Source organism: Primulina tabacum, chromosome 7, assembly GCF_025594145.1.
Source record: "Primulina tabacum isolate GXHZ01 chromosome 7, ASM2559414v2, whole genome shotgun sequence".
Classification (NCBI taxonomy): Eukaryota; Viridiplantae; Streptophyta; class Magnoliopsida; order Lamiales; family Gesneriaceae; genus Primulina; species Primulina tabacum.
This window is the reverse complement of record NC_134556.1, coordinates 39,403,801-39,423,356: the sequence shown is the minus strand read 5'-3', so window position 1 is coordinate 39,423,356 and position 19,556 is coordinate 39,403,801. Positions and strand designations below refer to the sequence as shown.

The following is a 19,556-nucleotide window of genomic DNA, read 5'->3' as shown; positions in this document are numbered from 1 at the left end:
AAGAATCTTTCAAATCAAATATAATAAAACAACAAATTTTTTTCTTAAAAAAAAAAAAAAAAAAAAAACTATTTTGCCCCGGATATCATTGAAAAACAAAACAGGAAGAGGGAAACCGATGAGATAATGAATAAACCAAACAAGGATTGCATGTTAAAATGTCAACATAGCTGTATAAGGCTGTCAAAGCCAATAAGAAAACAACTCTCTTTCATTCCAGACTCATAATATATATATATGGCCAAAACTGTATTATTTAATAATTACTAGGAAATTACTAGGAAAGTGTAATTGTGTTATACATTGTTGACTAACGATCCAAATATAATTACGAAATTATACTGTTTAAAATCGTTTGAAGAGTATTTGTCAATCTAAACAAATCGAAACACGATAGATAAAATAACATCATGACCATAAATACATATGTTCACTTGTTCATACGACAAAATTTTCAATCAACGTGATTATGATATAATGACAACTTTATCAAACCATAAAAGATTTTTTTCAGCCAAATACCATTTATAAAGAAAAAACAATAAAAATAAAATAGAGTAATAGATTTTATCAAAGCCCAAACCATAATGTCACAAAATGATAAGTGATAAAAAAAAATTCTTAATAAACTAAAAGCAGCGTATTATTGTTAAAATAAAACCACTAAAATTGTTATCAAGTTCAATTCAATTGTGTTTTTGTTGACTTTTAACCTCTTATGGATTTTGTTTACTTTTCTATGTTTTGTAAATCAACTGCTATAACTATCAGTGACAAAAAACCTAAATCACTTGCTATCATGAAAGATTTTTATTAGCATGATTGTAATCTAACATAATAGGAGATGGTAAAAAATAAGAATGACTTGAACATTATTAAATATAATAGAACGAATTTCTACATATTTAACATCATTCTTGGAGTAAAACTAAGGGACTAAACTAAAAACTGAGTTAATATAGGTACATATTTTACCTTTCTTCTCAAATGATAAAAAGAAGTACACTAACCAATAAAGAGGCATCACATAAAAATGGATCAAGAATGTCAAGCACAATAAAAGTACTTCGATTTATTTGTGTCATCAATCGCAAGCTTTCACGAAACATCAAAGGTAAAACAAATTATGCATGTGAACAAATGAAATGAAAAAAAAGGAACAAAATACGACATTTGTCATAAAATGCAAAACCTCTTTCAAAATACCACAGTCATCGTAATAGAACGCAAAACAATTTGTTCACATGCCTCTTTATACAAAATACCACATTTCTTCTTTGTATTTTTGTAATTGTTTTCTAAAGCATGGAAAAAACAAAAGTCACAAAGAAGAAGAAAAATCATGGAGAAAACAATTAAAAAAAGAGAAAAAGAATGATAAAACAAGTGAAAAAAGAATACAAATGTAATATTAAATGTCACAAAAATATAATAAATAAATGATAAAATATATTGCACAAGACATCAATTTCTATCAACATAAATACAATTGAATGGTAACTACCAACATGAATTAAATCATGTTAACTTTAACATGGACAATGACTAAAATAACCTCATCAACTATGTCAAAATGCAAAACAAAAGATCATAATAGTAAGCTCACAAATAAAACTCATATATTGATAGATATATAGATATATAGATTGAAAAACCATGTTAACGTCTCACGTGGATCAGAATTATTGTGAGTTATATATATATATAATATATATATATATATATATATATTTGAACAATCTCCCCTTGAGAGTTAGCTTTCGGGATGGAGATAGATCAAAGTCTCAATCTTAACATGATATTATATATTTTTGAACAATCTCCCCTTGAGAGCTAGCTTTGGGGGTGGAGCTAGATCAAAGTCTCAATCTTAACATGATATCAGAGCTCAAATTCCACCGTTATGTGTTGGACTCCCATAATGGGGTCACTCATTCTGTCTATAGTTGGGTCACTTGAAAACTTTACACTCTAGATGTTCATTTCAGAGCGTGAGAGGATGTGTTAGTTTTCAAACATCGGTTAGATCAAACCCCTGAGAATTGCATATATGAACTTAGATAATTCTCCCATTTGAGCTACCTTTTGGGGTTGAGTTAGATCCAAATCTCAATCTTAACATAATATCAGAGCTCAAATTCCACCTTTATGTATTAGACTGCACATAAATGAACCACTTGTTCTACCTATAGTTGGGTCACTTATAAACTTCAAGCTTCAGATTTTCATTACTGGCGTGAGAGACCGTTAGTGGTCTCACCTCGGTTAGATAAATCCTTGAGAGTTACATAAATGGAATTGGACAATCTCCCCCTTGAGCTAGCTTTTGGGATTGAGTTAGGTTCAAATCTAAATCTTAGCCAAACCAAAACCGAGTTCACCTTCAACTTTTATGATAATTTCACAAATCAGATGTAGTTGACTCATTTACTTCTATTGCTCAAGGTGGAAACGACTACAAAAATAATGTGGAAAATCATCGAGATGCGATATTATTCTACCACATAGTTTTAAATTTTCGTAACAAGAGGATTTATGTGCTCCAGAAATTTATACATAAATATTCTCTTTTTAAAAAGATTTAACTAAAAAAACATCAATAATGATTTTAGTCACATATTATTGTTTTTATTCACTAGTACTTGAAATCCCGCAGGCATTTATATATCATAGAGACATTAGTGGATAGATAGTTCTCAGACTTCATGAGAGCTAACTATCAACACTTGAATCCAAGCTTGACTCAAGTATCTGGATTTCAAAATTGTACAAGTTTGTGGCAACTATTTGCAGAAAATAACTCCCATATTACAGTCAAGCTCGACACATAGCTGAAAAATCGGCACACACGATATTATCGATTGGTCGGCCATGAAAGTTATCCCAAAACTTGAGAACGGGGGGTTTAAACTTTAGGTATGGGAATACTCTTACGAAGCTAAGCGGTAAGAGTATTTGATTCATCTGTAAGTAGGAAAGTTTGAACAATCTATAAACTTCAGTAAAAGAACCATGTTATTGTTTGATATCAAACTTTCAACTTCAACAACAGTAAAATTAGCTGAATTTCAGGGCCACGTTCAATAGTTTTTCAGCCAACAGCCAAACCTGCATGTCTAATGGGTCCATAGACCTGGAAGCTGTGGCAACTGGTATCAAAGGGTTATCAAGCTAAGGTGCTATTCATTTGGAAAGCATCTAATGAAAATAAAATGCAGATGCTGTTGATTTATGGATAAGCATCATGACCACGTCCAGGAGTTGAATGAGCGGAGCTGTAATCAAAAGCACGAGAAAGTTAATTAACTTATCAGAATCAAGAAACCCGTAAAACAATTGATCATCTAAGGTAAAGTAATAACTCATCATGCTCGTGAAAGTACTATATATTACTGACTAAAAGAAGAATTAATTATGCTAGAAGGTTGCCGAGAGCCGAGAAAACACAACGACAATGAACCATTAAATATGAAATCAATACCTCAAATAAATATGTGTTCTCTATGCAAGGCTAGATAGTCCTAAATAAATTAAATAATAATGACGAGGTGGTTAATAATTATCAGCCACAGTGGATTTGTTATGATGAAAGAAGAAAATTCATGTTTGAATCAGGCCTGGAGCAGGATCAACACAAACTGTAAAATAAATCAACATAGATGTGATAAATCCATTTCAAACAAGAATCGCAGTTATTAAAACCAAAAAAGGCAGCACCTAGGCTGATGGCTTAGGAAGAAGCATTGATTTATTATTTTAGTAAGTTCACATGTACAACAAATTCTCTTCAAATTTCCAGATTCTCATGTATTTTCAATTTGGGTGATTGACTCCAACGTACCGCGCCTAGCTTTGACCTTTCGCACCAAATCCATGTCATATGTCCGTCTTAGAAGCTTTAAATAAAACATCTACCACTTTTGTGCATTTTGCTTGAAGTTCATACCATTGTCTAATTATCAATTGATCGGGAATTCGTCCGTATGACTAAATCGTGCATCTTACGAAGCAGGGATGCAACCAATTTGCTGTAATCAAGATCAGGAACTCGTAATTGAATCGAGTAATATCGGGTAACATCACCGATCGTTTGAAAAATCTCGAAGTCCATCATTTTGCTCCAAAGTTCAGATATCTCAGGTCAATTCAATCCGCAACCAAAAGATTAGACCAATTACGTGTCGAAAGCTGCGGCACCTACTTTCTTCCTCTTTGGTGGAGGCTTGAATTCCATCGGGCAAATTTCGATTTCAGCTATTAACTGATTAAGCCCTGACTAATTACACTCGCTGGCGGAGGGATGAAGTCCTTACATACTTACATGGGCTAAATATTTGGGCTTTATTAGCCCAAAATTTCACCCAACCCACGAAATCTGGAAACCAATTTATTTATTGTTATTTTAAGCCTGGAGGAATACAGATCTCGTCTTAAATTTAAAATCTTGATATTTAAAACTTTTATCAAAATTTTTATTTCCCGTATCCAAAAAAAAAAAAAAAAAAACGAAATCCTGATGCAAAAAGGAACGAAAAGCTTAACTGAAGATTGACATTTTTAGTATATGATTTCATTGGAGATATTTTTGATTGAGTGCTAATTTGAAGTAGCTTTTTCAAAACCGCCGGTTGCTTCGACGATTTTGTTTGTTTTTAAAATACTTCACATCTGGCGTACCTTATATTTTTGAATGTATTTATTTATTTATTTTTTGTGTTCAAAAATAATAAATGTGCAGAGAAAAAGCATGTATTATTTGACCATGCCGTTGCTGTTTCGATTGCTTGCAGCGTAAGCAAAACTTATGAGCGTAAAACATGCAAGTACTAGTTGTACGGTCAAATTCATCATCATTAGTCGAATGGCATGGGAAATGTTTTTATAATTGAAATATGAACAAATTGTTCTATTTTAAAATAATGATTTAACTATCAAACGTTCAAGTTAAACATTTTTTATCACATAAAATAATATATTTTAAATTTTACAAATCTTAATTTTTATATAAATAATAATAAAAAATTATCAAAATTTAAAATATAAATAATATATTTCATACAAAATAAATTTGTGCATTTGATTCGATCCCACGGGCAGCTCAAGGACCATCCCATAAAATATAGCATGGTAGGCTAATTTTGTCGTAAAGATATATAAATTTAAAAGTAGATTTTTTGTGAGACAGTCCCATGAATCTTTATCTGTGAGAAGGATCAACTCTATCGATATTCACAATAAAAATTAATACACTTAACATAAAAAATAATATTTTTTCATGAATGACCCAAATAAGAGATTTGTCTCTCACACAGCTTTTTTTTACCTAAATTTAAAAAAAAAGCCCTAATGGAAACATATTATATTATTATTATTATTATTATTATTTATACATTATCATATAATTATTCACGAGAGTGTCAGAATCCTGAGGTATCTTTTTGTTTTGAAGGACACATTGCTCCACAAAGTGGTTGCCTGAAAAGCTCCCCACTCTCCCATCACTACATTCCAATTGGAGGCCTTTTATTACCATTATACATTCCACTTTTTTAGGTTAATTTTATTCTTTTCTTTTTTTTTTTACTTTATTTCAAGATTCCGATTACGAATACTGATCTTTTGATTATTGTATCGTACGATTTGTTGACCCATTGATGTAATATTCAGACATTTTTTTTTTGACATTTAAGGATCAATGCGCCAATATTTGTTTATTTATTTATTTTTGATGTTGAAAAATTGAAACAAATTGTTCCCATTTTAGCTATATCGGTGAAATTCTTGTCGTTATTAGTTGAATCATATTTACTACGTGATGTAATTTATATTACTGGTCCTGAAATATTTTACATGTTGGATTTGTAAAGTGCTTTTCATCAGTTCAAAGCCGCACATTTTTGTCTCCTAATGCGGACGTTCACGAGCTCTCCGTAGCTGTGTTTCTGTCGGAAGAAATGTACAGAGAAAAAGAGGTGTATTTTAATTTAAATTTATTAAAATTGAAATTTGAAATTAACTCGATTCAATCCGAAAATATAATTTTTTAATACCGATTCAAGTACGATTGTGCTCCTGAGAAATAATTTTAAGACAAATATCCAATTCGTCCCTCTGCCCGCCGGTCGTTTCTGTGGCAGTACAAGATTTATTTACTTCCTTACTCTTTTAGACTGTTTTTTTTGTAGCAGCTTTCGTACAAAATGGAAACAACCTAGATTCTAACCCGGAATCCCTGTTATTTATTTTTACCACCATCTCAATTGTTTTCGAACACCCACCCTACTCTATGTTTGCAAATCCTCATTCTTGAATTAAGCAGAAAGAGGAAAATATGGGAAGAGCGACGCGGTGGTTTAAATCCCTGTTCGGAATAAAAATCAAAGAAAAAGAAACGAACGAGTATTCCGGTGGTGACAGTAAAGACAGGAACCGATGGATCTCTGGCCATTCCGGCAGTGGCGACGGTGTTTTATGCAACAATCCCACTACCATTCCTCCCAATATTACCCCCGCGGAGGCGGCGTGGCTGAGGTCTTTCTATTCCGAGTCCGACAATGAGCAGAGCAAGCATGCGATAGCGGTGGCCGCAGCTTCGGCGGCAGCTGCTGACGCAGCTGTAGCCGCCGCACAGGCGGCGGTTGCGGTGGTTCGTCTAACCAATCGGGGAAGAGGGAATTCGGTGGTTGGTGGCGGCAGGGAAAGGTCCGCCGCTGTCAAGATTCAGAAACTTTTCCGTGGATACCTGGTACGTGTTGTAATTAAAATTGATTTTAACAAGGAAAAAAAAACAAGATGTATAGTTAGTTTCGTATCGTGACATGAAACATATTGCGTTTGAAATGCATACAGGCCCGAAAAGCCCTTCGGGCTTTGAAGGGGCTGGTAAAAATTCAAGCTTTGGTGAGAGGATATTTGGTACGTAGACAAGCAATGGCCACAGTTTATAGCATGCAAGCCCTCATAAGAGCGCAAGCCAGTGTTCGGGCCTGGAAAACAAGACGCTTCATCGACAATCAAGAGACATTCGCTTCTTGTGAGGCCCGAAAACCCCTGGTGAGTTGTGAAAAACTTTAGAGTGTAGTTCACGAGTTATTTCATAAGTTATGTTTATATTTTGTTATGTGTTCACATTTTTAGGAAAAATCCAATGATGCAAGAAATGAGCATCCAATGGCATTGCATAGCCGGAGGCTTTCTGCATCATTTGAAAATGCCATCCAAATATTCGACGAAAGCCCGAAAATCGTGGAAGTGGACACGGGTTGCCGGACAAAATCAAGGTCCCGGAGAGGCCACGACACATGGATATCAGATCCCGCCGAGGACTCAACTGGAAAGGCGGTTTCTTCTCCATTTCTTAATCAAATTCCGGCCCGGATATTGATACCCGATGGCCGAGATTGCCTCGAGAAAGAATGGGCCATAACAGGGGAAGAATGGCATTTTTCCACTGCCCAAAGCACGCCAAGATTCTCCAGTTCCTGTAGGTGCAATGCAACCTCGACACCGGCAGAGAGTTTTTGTGTGGAGAATTATTTCAGCCCGAATTACATGGCGAATACACAATCATTCAGCGCAAAACTGAGGTCCCAAAGTGCTCCAAAACAGAGGCCTGAGACAGGCCCGAAGAGGAGGCTTTCACTCCATGAGACAATGGAATCAAGAAACAGCTTGAGTGGGGTCCGAATGCAAAGGTCATGCTCACAAGTTCAACAAACCATTAATTTCAAGAATGTTGTGCTAGGAAATTTGGGTAGGTCATCCGAATTTGTTCGGGAAAATTTCGTCCAAGAAAAGACTTGTCCCAAACGAGAAAATGGTCTGTAGACTATAAATATTACATGTTTGAAAGACGTTACATTGCCCATTCTGTGGGGGGCCCATTTCTACCAATTTGAATTGCAATGTAGACTGGTAGGTTGGCTGGTTGGCTGGCTTAGGCAAAATAACTTTCTACGTGTGCCAGTTTTACTAGTTAGCTTCGTATCCTTGAAACTTTCTTTGAGATGCCAAATTCTTCTTTGTCATTTTTTATACATGATTTACATTTTTGCATAGGTCCAATTAATATTGATGAAGTGGGGGACCAATCATGTCTAATCCCGACAGAAAACTCTGGAAATAATCAAGGATATCTAACATACATAATGAATTTGTTCGAAAAAAAGGACAAATTCAGCTCATTATCTGAGGTACGTGTGGATGTTATATTTTGTCCACTTTTTTTTGTTTGGTAAAGCATACATGAACATTAAAATCATGATTTTTTCCTTTTATTTGAAATGAAAAAAAAAACACGTAACATAAAATAAACATGCATCGCTCCTTCGTCGAGCCGTCTAGGCACTCGCTAAACAAGCATATTGTATGCTACCTGATTTTTAATATGATGGCTTTAAGATCATTCCACTTGCATATATGGTATACCAAGATTGATCAAATAACAAGCGTAAAAAAAAGATCACGATCTCAAAATGGAATCAGTAGACGATTGTGTCGGTTTTAAAAGATGCAAACATATATGATGGCACTTATACTCTGAACAGCATTATGGATCATTGATCATCTGAAAAAATTTACCGGAGGCTCCAAGCTGCCAACCAAAATGTTAAGATCAATGTCTTTGTCTTCGAATTTCTTGATAAATGGATGAGTCTGTGGGTGTACCAAAACCATGGTTAGTTAAATTGCTCACAAAAAAACTGTGTTTACCTAAAGATATCTGTGATAAACTGCAGATGGTATGTTGATGAACTAACCAGTAGTTCTAAAGACGAAGCTCTGTCTTTAGGATCCTTCTGTATGCTGCAGACACAAAGAATGCAAGTGACACGATAATTTGAAGAAAAATAACCCTGGGTTTCTAGAGAATGAAAAACGCAGGGGAAATTTTAAGTCCAGCTATGTTATACCTTGTGTCGACTGTTCTCTTAAGTCTTTATATTATTCATTCGTTCAACGTTCTGACAAGGTTATTCTTTAAGATGGTTCAAGACTTGGATGGAAATCAGGCGACGATGTATTACAACTAGTTATTCAAAATACCCGGTACCTTACCACTTTCTTTCATCAAACATCACTTCTTATCTGATAGGTTCTCATCAGTTAATTGAAAAGATTTTGAGAACAGGATTTACTCCATTTGCAAAAATAAAGGTAAAAAGAAACTTTGATAACTGCAGAATGGGGCTTTTAAATTTAGAGAAGAATTTCAGGAAATAGATCTTCGTGACCATATGAAGCCGATTAGATGACAAGATCCTTACCATGCTGAGATAAATGAACAGAACTCTGGAGAAAATTGATCTGGCGGAGCTGCAGGTGGTGGACTTCCAACAATAGATTGCAAAAGCTCATAGAAGCTTGGGCCACTTTGTTGATCTTCGGATTTTGTGTAAGGAAATCGTCCAATAGCACACTCAAGGATCACCAAGCCTAGACTCCAGATATCACTTTTATTGTCATAGGTGCTTCCACTGATTCTTTCAGGCTAAGAGAGGTTGAGAAAAAAGTTCAATCAATTTTCTATGAAATTTTTGCTTTGTTGCATTATTATGACACTAGATGACAAATGATCCAAGAAAATGTCATAAAGAAACGAAGATGAATAATCATTTCTACACGATACTGAAGTTTGTCAATTTTACTCACTGCCATGTAATTGTAAGTCCCGACAAATGTATTGCGTTGTCCCATAGAGGTTGCCAGCACCGCACTAACTCCAAAATCTGTAATTTTTACTTCTCCTTTGTGATTCACTAGCAGGTTTGATGGTTTAATGTCTCTATGTATAACACGTCTCTCGTGGTGCAAGTAAACCAGACCTTGCAACACCTGAATTTAGGTATGATATATTATAGGCTAGGAAGTCAAAACGAGAGGTTGAACTTGTTAAAACTTAAATATGATAGTAAGATACTGGCTAACCTGTTTGCAGACAACAGCAAGATAAGGTTCAAGAATTGTCTTCACTTGTCTAATTATATCAACCAAAGATCCACGGTCCATATATTCAAAGACAAGAGATATAGCTCCATTATGATAGAAAGAGTGATAGCAAACCACAACATGAGGACATTGTGATGCTTGGTTTATTTTGAGCTCCTGGACAATTTGTTTACGGATCTCCTCCTGTATATTCATCTGGATAACCTGCAACACCACCTTATCCCTTAAACATCACGAAATCAAACGGGTGCTACTGAAAGAACCTGATCTCGGGTGGTGGCAGTTCTGCTTTCCTTGCAATCTGACCTTCAATGCAAACAATGTTCCGACCCATTTATGACGTACAAGCTGAACTACACCACCGCTTCCTTTGCCAATGACTTTGATCGTCTCAAGATCTTCCAGTGAGAATTGAAGATCAATCGCCTTTGCCTCTAACGGCTATGCAAAAATTCAAGACAGAATATTGATGATTTGATTTTTAGAAATCGTGAAATTCCACAGATTGAAAATTAAATTTCAGTTGTGAAAAGGACAATAAAATTACATTGTTTTACAAACATAGTTAACCAAAATGTTGCTCTGCGTGGTATTGAAGTTGCAGCAATTCAAGTGCTTGACTGAACATATAGTTGAGTGGAGTTACTCAAGGGATGAGAGCTTCTATGACTAACATGATGAAACCAGAGTAGATACTAATTCATGCAATGCGAGTGTTGAAAATTGAAATGAAAAAGAAACTATTGGCACAACCTCGATTTAAAGAAAAAGGGAAAATCCTTAACCAAAGTAAACATCCATCACAGATCAGATTAGAAATGATTAGGATGCCCTGATTATCTAGTCTTTCTTTCCCATAAATAATTGGAAGAATTATAAGAAAATATTGAAAATTGTCAGCCAGGAAGAAACTGTTACTTGGATATGAGATCTGTGATTTTCGGTTAACCTTATTAAATATCGGAACTTCTAAAACAAGGGCGGACAGTGAAGTGTTCTGATGCATAGAGTAGATTGCTGCTAGCTGAAGAACGAAAGCAGAAGTATTTATTCGACTAGTCCTTCGCACTCAGTCATCAATGTGAATAGGTTCTACGAGGTCTTCCGTCTACCATTACCAACCGGAGCCCAATAAATCTATTACATCAATAAACTGAAGATTCTGAATTAAAAAAAAAAAAGTAGTTATGAATCCTATGAGCATCTTTCAAAAGCAATATTCTTCAAAGCAAAGCCGAATTTTCTTGAAAAAAAATCTAACGCTCACTATATTGTATATTGATACTCACGGGAGATTTAGGGTCCGATCCACGCAAGCGTCACTAATCCAGACACGGGCTTCAAAATTACCCTGGGCCTGAAATCACAAATAAGACCGTTAGGAGGGGGCCAGGAGAGTATCCTGGCGTAGCCCCTCCGACGCTCAAGTCAGAGACTGAGGATATATGGGGGGAGCAGCTAAGGGCGCTGCTGAAAACAATATAGTGAATCCAATAACTGAACACTCAAACCTGGTATTTATAGGAGAATACATGGGCCCTTGATGGGCTTGTCTTCCTTTTGAGCTAGGGATGGGCCAAGGGTAATGGGCCCATCCATGGGGTATCCAAGTGATACTCACGGGAGATTTAGGGTCCGATCCACGCAAGCGTCACTAATCCAGACACGGGCTTCAAAATTACCCTGGGCCTGAAATCACAAATAAGACCGTTAGGAGGGGGCCAGGAGAGTATCCTGGCGTAGCCCCTCCGACGCTCAAGTCAGAGACTGAGGATATATGGGGGGAGCAGCTAAGGGCGCTGCTGAAAACAATATAGTGAATCCAATAACTGAACACTCAAACCTGGTATTTATAGGAGAATACATGGGCCCTTGATGGGCTTGTCTTCCTTTTGAGCTAGGGATGGGCCAAGGGTAATGGGCCCATCCATGGGGTATCATATATGATTGAAACCATTTAGCTGATTGTATCAAACGCATTTAGTTCCATTAAAGTTTTCTAATTCCGCTGTTGAGTTTCCATTTTTTTCACAAAAAGTAGACGGAGAACTACACACACGTGCACATGCTAAAGAAACAGAAAACAAGCCTGGATTGCACAAAGCACAGCAATTACACTGAATCAAAGCAATATTCAGCAAATGATTTAAAAAAGCAGACCTAACAAATAAATTATGCCATAAACGTACCAGCGATTCATTCTCATCAGAAATCAACCGCAGCCCTTTCAGATTCAACAGCAAATTTCCATTGTGAAATGTTCCACTCGCCGTCCTCATTTCAATTAAAAAAAATGAATCAGCATCAATTCAATTTAAAATTCGAAAATTATAGAAATCTTACAGGAAGCTGGAGATTGGGGAATCTTGAGGTGGCACTGAGAGCTTGAGTTCTTTGAGAGGTTTCTTGATCTTCATGATGGTTTTCCGACCGCTTTCTTCCGGTGGTGTTTTGCAACGACGGGTAGTGGAACTTATGTTTGTGCCCAACGGGAAGTGACTTCCGAGTGGGGGAGAAATTTAAATGGAAATAGCCGCCAACTCATATCCATCTCAAACATGACCCGGCTCCGTCACACCCAGATATGTACCCGTCGGGTTAAACCAGCTTACCCTATAATTAACTCACACTGCATATATATTAATAAAAAAATTGAATGCTTTTATGAATTTAATTGAATTTTCTTGATTACACGTATCCACAAAATATAAAAATAAAAATAAATAAAGATATAAAAGTGTAAAACAGTATTATCGATTATTATCTTAAGTTACAAGCCAATAATGAATTCAAAGTAAGTCAAATTTGAATTCAAAACACATTATTTTGAAATCCAACAACACAATTAACACATTATTTGAGTTAGTCAAAAATGGTTGGTTTGATTATGTAAGCAAAACTTCATCTATAAATATCAATCTATTCTTCATTGCAAAATCCTTGGAAAGAATATGATTAGTGTAGAAAAAGTGTATTAAAATCGGATTGTTCTAGTAAAATACTTTGTATTCTCAATTCTATTGTCTTTTTAAATTATTAATAAAGAAATGATCTTCTTGAGAAGTTTAGGGTGGACGTCGCCCAATCTTGGAGTAAACCACAATAAATATTGACGTTCATCTTATTCATTGTTGATATTATGTAACGTTGCGATGATACCTCATTTATTTCACTGATATCACAACAATCTGTGGTTGAATTTTTTTGTTTGGGATGATTTTGTTTGAGAAAAAATGTATAGATTGTGTTGGCATAAAAAAATCAAAATAGTACGCTCAATTTTGAATCAAACACGACGAAAAAGGAGTGATTATAGCTAATAAGATTACTGAAAGCAACTAGGGATACTTTAGTTATGGATTCCGCTTGAAATTTTGTAAATATTAAGATTGTTGATTTTCAAGAGATTTTTTGTTTAGTCTTTAATTGAAAAATCGATACTTCCAAAAGCATACCTATTTGACATTGATTTGAACTCGACTTGATCACAAGTTTGGAAGGGAGATTGAAGAAGAGTGCGTGCAGTGTTTTTATTGTCTTTTTATTTATAAATGTGGATTGTGGGGACTGGGGAACAGACATGCCTCTAATTCGATGTCCAAACGAAGCTGCGATTCGAGGCGCTTTGTCTTAAACCCATTTCATAAGACCTTCTCAAGTCCGCTCCCTGCTGACACGGACTGCACGGCACACCTGACTGTCCTTTCTCCCTCACTCGAGCTTCAAGACAGACCCTTTACTTTCTGAGAATTGAACCGTTGGAGAAGGAGGAGTATCGTTGCAATAGCAAATGACAGCAAAAGGGTGGGTGCTGAAGTATTTAATTCTCAGAAATATTGCATTTAAAATTCGAGAGTTAATGCATCTTCATCTTAAAATTCGAGAGTTAATGCATTTAATAGTTATATTTATTTTCAGCAGAATGGAGCTACTGATATTGCTTGTAGTTTCGGAGGCGCATGTTTCAAGACAAACAAGAATCCAAGTATGTAATTGAACTTCTGGTTTTGCATTTTGTGTTGATCTCAAGTCCTAGGACAGATTCAGAAACCCAGGAATGAGGGGATGGGGATACGGTCTGATAATTCAATGGATTTTGGGGGACACAACAAGCAATTCCATATTTATATGTATAATTTCTGAAAATTTCCATGATCCCTCGTTCCATGATCTTCTCTTCCTGCCCTATTTTGGTGTGTGTTTTATTACTCCTTGGGAAAAACATACATTTGTTATTCTGTTTTGGCAGGCTATGATAACTGCATCTACAAGACATTCGGGTATAGAATTAATATGTTAAAACATGCACTTTTCCTTAGAATGAGCTACATTTTATGACTTTGTTTTATTAACATGCCTTGAACTCGTGGGATGACTTCTGCAGGGGCAATAAAACTGCAGCAGCTAATGCAACGGTCACTTCGATAAAATCTTCATCATCTCTACAACACGTCTGCTTCGGCATTCTGGGTTCTTTTCTAATGGCCTCATTTGTAGTTTTCAGTGGTTTGGGCTGAGCTTGAATAATCTCAATCGTCTCCCAATTTTTGTCCAAATCCAACTGTTCATGAACGAATAGACAGATTCCCAACCAGGATTAGCTTATAAGCTTCAACGTGAAGCCATAAACCCAAGAAATGACAGTTCTTTTGTTGTGCTATAAATTTATTTTAAATGTGCCGGAAGTGCTTCCGGAATTGTACAAATTTCCGTACTCGTATTTTATGGGAATGTGCTTTTGTAGCGCAATAATCGACAGTGTTATTAAAATCACGTTCCACTGCACCCTTTCTTGATTTATGTTGCTGTCATTTAACGGCTAAAAGAAATGTGTGAAACCCAAATTAATTTTTCAAAAGAAGAGGGAAAAAGTTTTAACCGTGTGATCATTTAATTTCAGACAATTCATTTGAACTACGAAATCAACGTGTCTGTATGATTGAAATCATTGGGAAAACCAGTCAGAAATACATAATTTGACACATGAACATAAGAACGATTTTAGAAAATAGAAAAGGCAAAGACCGTGCTATTCGATTCAGACACACGGATAATACAAGAAAACTTACCAAACATCAAACTGCTTTTGTCATGTCCAAGAATCCAGTACTTCAAACACTGTATAAACGTTGTCCCTGAAAAATATTACAAAACCAGAAACTCAGAAAAAAGGCACTGCGGATGCCAATATATTATATTAATAGAAGATTAAACATGAACGAAAAGCAAAATGGAGAACGCCTACCAAATAATTAAAGACCCTGCTCAATAAGATAATCACCAATCTTCTCCACAACCATGTTGCATTGTCCTGGAGTCATGGGTTCATCATAGATGCCGATGATTAAGGCCTGACCGGTCTTCTTGACTGTAACACCTCCAGCTCCCTGCAATGAATGAGCGCGTTCTTTAAAGAAATGAATGCAACTAAAATTAATGTGGTGCCAAAGGCAAATCTTAAAAAGCTACATCAACTTGTGATTGTTTAGTAACAGAAAATCATTCAATGGAAGATTGCACCGCTCTGCCAAATTCTTTCCGGCACCCAAAGGCAGGAAAAAAAATCCAAAAATAGGAAATTATTAAGGCCTTGTCCCATGACATGTTACAAACCTATAAAACCAAACTCTTGTGCTAAAAACGACGACATGGTTCATACAACATTTTCGATTCTTCATTGCGACCTAAAATTTCAGTGAGAATTTCATAATGAAATTGGTTTTTCTTTCAACTGGTGCCGAATAAAATTACTAGAATTTAAATACAACCATCAGAATTTACGTACTGTACATTCAATAAAATTTTGAACGAATGCTTCCACATCAGAAATACTACATCATGTATTTCCACTGCTCAGGACTCGGGAAACAAGCATTAACAAGCTCACAGCAGATATGTTAGAATATAAATGTGTTACCTTCTTCCCTCGAATGACAGCTCCGGGCTCACCTTGAATAACCATGTACTTCGTTCCACCAAGGAATAATCCAGTAGGATCTAGTGTACCAGGACTTCCAAAGTCCTTGATGATATCAGAAATCTCCTCAACTTTAAACTACATTTGAATTGAGTAAAAATATTAATAAATTATAATCATCCAACATCAACAAATCAGATGCCTTGGATCTCGAAACTTTTAACAATGAAATATCTTATAACGAACTGTCGCTCTCACTTTCCTACAACGCGTAAGATCAGAAACGATGATATCGGCACTTCGAAATCGTCAAACAAGGTCAATTATAGTCATGGAAATGGACTGAAGTATATCTTGATGCCAATATGCATTCAAAACATTACAGCTAGCATGATCGACTAAAAAGTTCCCCCAAAAGATCCACTGTAAACAGCGGAGCATATAAATGGCCCTCAACTGAAAAAAGTCGAAGAATTTTAGTTTGCCACACAATTAATTATCTATCCCCCTCGTCGCGCTGAGTTTCTGGATCGACTGCTGCCCACATTCAAATAATAATGATGATCCAACAATAACCGGTAATCACAAGTTCAATCAAGAAACTGTCAGAAAACAAAAGCCCAGTCCACGTGGGGATCGAACCACTCGACGCCGCGCGGCATAATAAACCAAACCCAACTAAATCAAAACCTACACAACCAGCAACAAGCAAACAGTACGCTCAAAAGGTGCAAAATCACAAGTACACATCCGTGACAGTTATAGATCCGAAGGTAGACCGAGAATAAAGCAGCACAACCTGAGGGAAATCGGAGCTCTGGGCCCAAACGCTGCCATCGATGCCAAGAATAACGGTGGAGGCGAGGTGGCAGCCGTCGATGTCGGCCATCAAATGATCATCTATGTACGATTACCACGACATGCTGCAATAATTCGAATAAGCTGAGAAAGAGTTTGAATGGGAGGGATATTTTTATACAGCATGAAATCAACGGAGAAGTGAGGAATGGTCTATTACATAGTAGTTAATATATATATTAATTAATAATGCCCAAACCATTTTTGTGTGCTGTCCCAATCATATTCCATTCCGCCATTAAGTATGTTTATATATATATATATAAACATATTCCATTCCGCCATTAAGTATGTTTATATATATATATATATATATATATATATATATATACTAGGAAAGTGTAATTTTGTTATACATGGTTTACTACCGATCGAAACATAATTACGAAATTATACTGTTTAAAATAGGTTTGAAGAGTATTTGTCAATTTAAACAAATCGAAACACGATAGATAAAATAACATCATGACCATAAATACATATGTTCACTTGTTCGTACGACAAAATTTCAATCAACGTGATTATGATATAATGACAACTTTATTAAACTAGAAAGATTTTTTTCAGCCAAATACCATTCATAAAGAAGTAACAATAACAATAAAAATAAAATAGAGTAATAGATTTTACCAAAGTCCAAACCATAATGTACTTAAATGAAGCACACAAAATGATAAGTGATAAAAAAAATTCTTAATAAACTAAAAGCACCGTATTATTGTTAAAACAAAACCACTAAAATTGTTATCAAGTTCAATTCAATTGTATTTTTGCTGACTTTTAACCTCTTATGGATTTTGTTTACTTTTCTATGTTTTGTAAATCAACTGCTATAACTATCATGACAAAAAATCTAAATCACTTGCTATCATGAAAGATTTTTATTAGCATGATTGCAATATAACATAATAGGAGATGGTAAAAAAGAAGAATGACTTGAACATTATTAAATATAATAGAACGAATTTCTACATATTTAACATCATTCTTGGAGTAAAACTAAGGGACTAAACTAAAAACTGAGTTAGTACATGTATATATTCTACCTTTCTTCTCAAATGATAAAAAGAAGTACACTAACCAATAAAGAGGCATCACATAAAAATGGATCAAGAATGTCAAGCACAATAAAAGTACTTCAATTTATTTGTGTCATCAATCGCAAGCTTTCACGAAACATCAAAGGTAAAACAAATTATGCATGTGAACAAATAAAATGAAAAAAAGGAACAAAATACGACATTCGTCATAAAATGCAAAACCTCTTTCAAAATACCACAGTCATCATAATAGAACGCAAAACAATTTGTTCACATGCCTCTTTATACAAAATACCACATTTCTTCTTTGTATTTTTTTTATTGTTTTCTAAAGCATGGAAAAACAAAAGTCACAAAGAAGAAGAAAAATCATGAAGAAAACAATTAAAAAAGAGAAAAAGAATGATAAAACAAGTGAAAAAAGAATACAAATGTAATATTAAGGGTCGCAAAAATATAATAAATAAATGAAAATATATATATGCACAAGACATCAATTTCTATCAACATAAATACAATTGAATGGTAACAACTAACATGAATTAAATCATGTTAACTTTAACATGGACAATGACTAAAATAACCTAATCAACTATGTCAAAATGCAAAACAAAAGGTCATAATAGTAAGCTCACAAATAGAACTCATATAATCATATATTTAAAAAGAGAAAAAAAAATGATAAAACAAGTGAAAAAAGAATACAAAGGTAATACTAAAGGTCACACAAATATAATAAATAAATGAAAAAATATATCTGCACAAGACATCAATTTCAACCAACATAAATACAATTGAATGGTAACTATTAACATGAATTAAATCATGTTAACTTTAACATGGACAATGACTAAAATAACCCCATCAACTATGTCAAAGTGCAAAACAAAAGGTCATAATAGTAAGCTCACAAATAGAACTCATATATTTATAGGTATATATATAGATATACTAGATCCAGGAAGGGTTCCATCACCGTTGCACATGCGCATACACCTGGTAAAGCAATCAACAGGAAAATGATGATCTGCATTTGCCACACAAATAAAGAGAACCATCGCCATCACAACACACACAAGTAGCCTCAACCCTCTTCCCTTCATCATCTTTTGTTTGGCTTGAGAAAATTATATTTAGATGTTCTCTTTTATGTGCCAATGTGTATCAATGTAGGGGTACTTCGTATTTATAGTTGTTGGAAATTTGAATTCTTTGAATATTCAATGCATAGATTTAATATATTTTGCCCTTTTTTAACTTTATTTTAAATTCATTGGAATTGTGTATAGATTATGTAATTCACTCAAGATTTACATAATCTATAAACAATTCCAATGAATTTTAATAAAGTTAAAAAAGCCAAAATATATTAAATCTATGCATTAAATATTCCAAGAATTCCAATTTCCAACTACTATAAATACGAAGTACCCCTACATTGATAAACACACTGGCACATAAAAGAGAACATTTAAATATAATTTCTCAAGCCAAACAAAAAGATGATGAAGGGAAGAGGGTTGGGGCTATATGTGTGTGTTGTGATGGTGATGGTTCTCTTTGGTTGTGTGGCAAATGCAGATCACCATTTTCCTGTGGATTGCTTTACCAGGTGTATGCGCATGTGCAATGGTGATGGAACCCTTCCTGGATCTAGTTGTCCTCGTCATTGCCACAACATGTGTGCACGGACACCGGCACCGGCATCGGCACCGGCACCGAAGAAGGGAAAAGAATTTGATCCCTCGGGAGGAAAATTGTGACCTTTCTTCATGTTTTATTCAAGTGATGGA

At 35.0% G+C, this 19,556-nt stretch overlaps 3 protein-coding genes across 3 annotated transcripts; 1 reads left to right on the top strand and 2 right to left on the bottom strand.

Moving 5' to 3' along the window:
• The first annotated feature begins 6,084 nt into the window (after nucleotides 1–6,084).
• LOC142551958 (protein IQ-domain 26-like) lies at nucleotides 6,085–8,024 on the top strand. Its single transcript, XM_075661494.1, has 3 exons — nucleotides 6,085–6,745; nucleotides 6,850–7,053; nucleotides 7,138–8,024. The coding sequence occupies exons 1-3, from the start codon at nucleotides 6,332–6,334 to the stop codon at nucleotides 7,825–7,827; spliced, it is 1,308 nt and encodes a 435-aa protein (XP_075517609.1). The 5' UTR covers nucleotides 6,085–6,331; the 3' UTR covers nucleotides 7,828–8,024.
• A 327-nt stretch (nucleotides 8,025–8,351) lies between these two features.
• LOC142551003 (mitogen-activated protein kinase kinase 6-like) lies at nucleotides 8,352–12,540 on the bottom strand. Its single transcript, XM_075660053.1, has 8 exons — nucleotides 12,292–12,540; nucleotides 12,138–12,222; nucleotides 10,255–10,389; nucleotides 9,928–10,152; nucleotides 9,652–9,834; nucleotides 9,267–9,490; nucleotides 8,760–8,805; nucleotides 8,352–8,655 (listed from the first exon to the last, which is right to left on the bottom strand). The coding sequence occupies exons 1-8, from the start codon at nucleotides 12,363–12,365 to the stop codon at nucleotides 8,563–8,565; spliced, it is 1,065 nt and encodes a 354-aa protein (XP_075516168.1). The 5' UTR covers nucleotides 12,366–12,540; the 3' UTR covers nucleotides 8,352–8,562.
• Nucleotides 12,541–14,882: 2,342 nt separating this feature from the next.
• Nucleotides 14,883–16,877, bottom strand: LOC142551957 (profilin-3-like). The gene is made up of 4 exons (XM_075661493.1): nucleotides 16,665–16,877; nucleotides 15,866–16,003; nucleotides 15,194–15,335; nucleotides 14,883–15,083 (listed from the first exon to the last, which is right to left on the bottom strand). Exons 1-3 carry the CDS (start codon nucleotides 16,752–16,754, stop codon nucleotides 15,201–15,203), a joined length of 363 nt encoding a protein of 120 aa, XP_075517608.1. The 5' UTR covers nucleotides 16,755–16,877; the 3' UTR covers nucleotides 14,883–15,083; nucleotides 15,194–15,200.
• Between the last annotated feature and the right edge of the window lie 2,679 nt (nucleotides 16,878–19,556).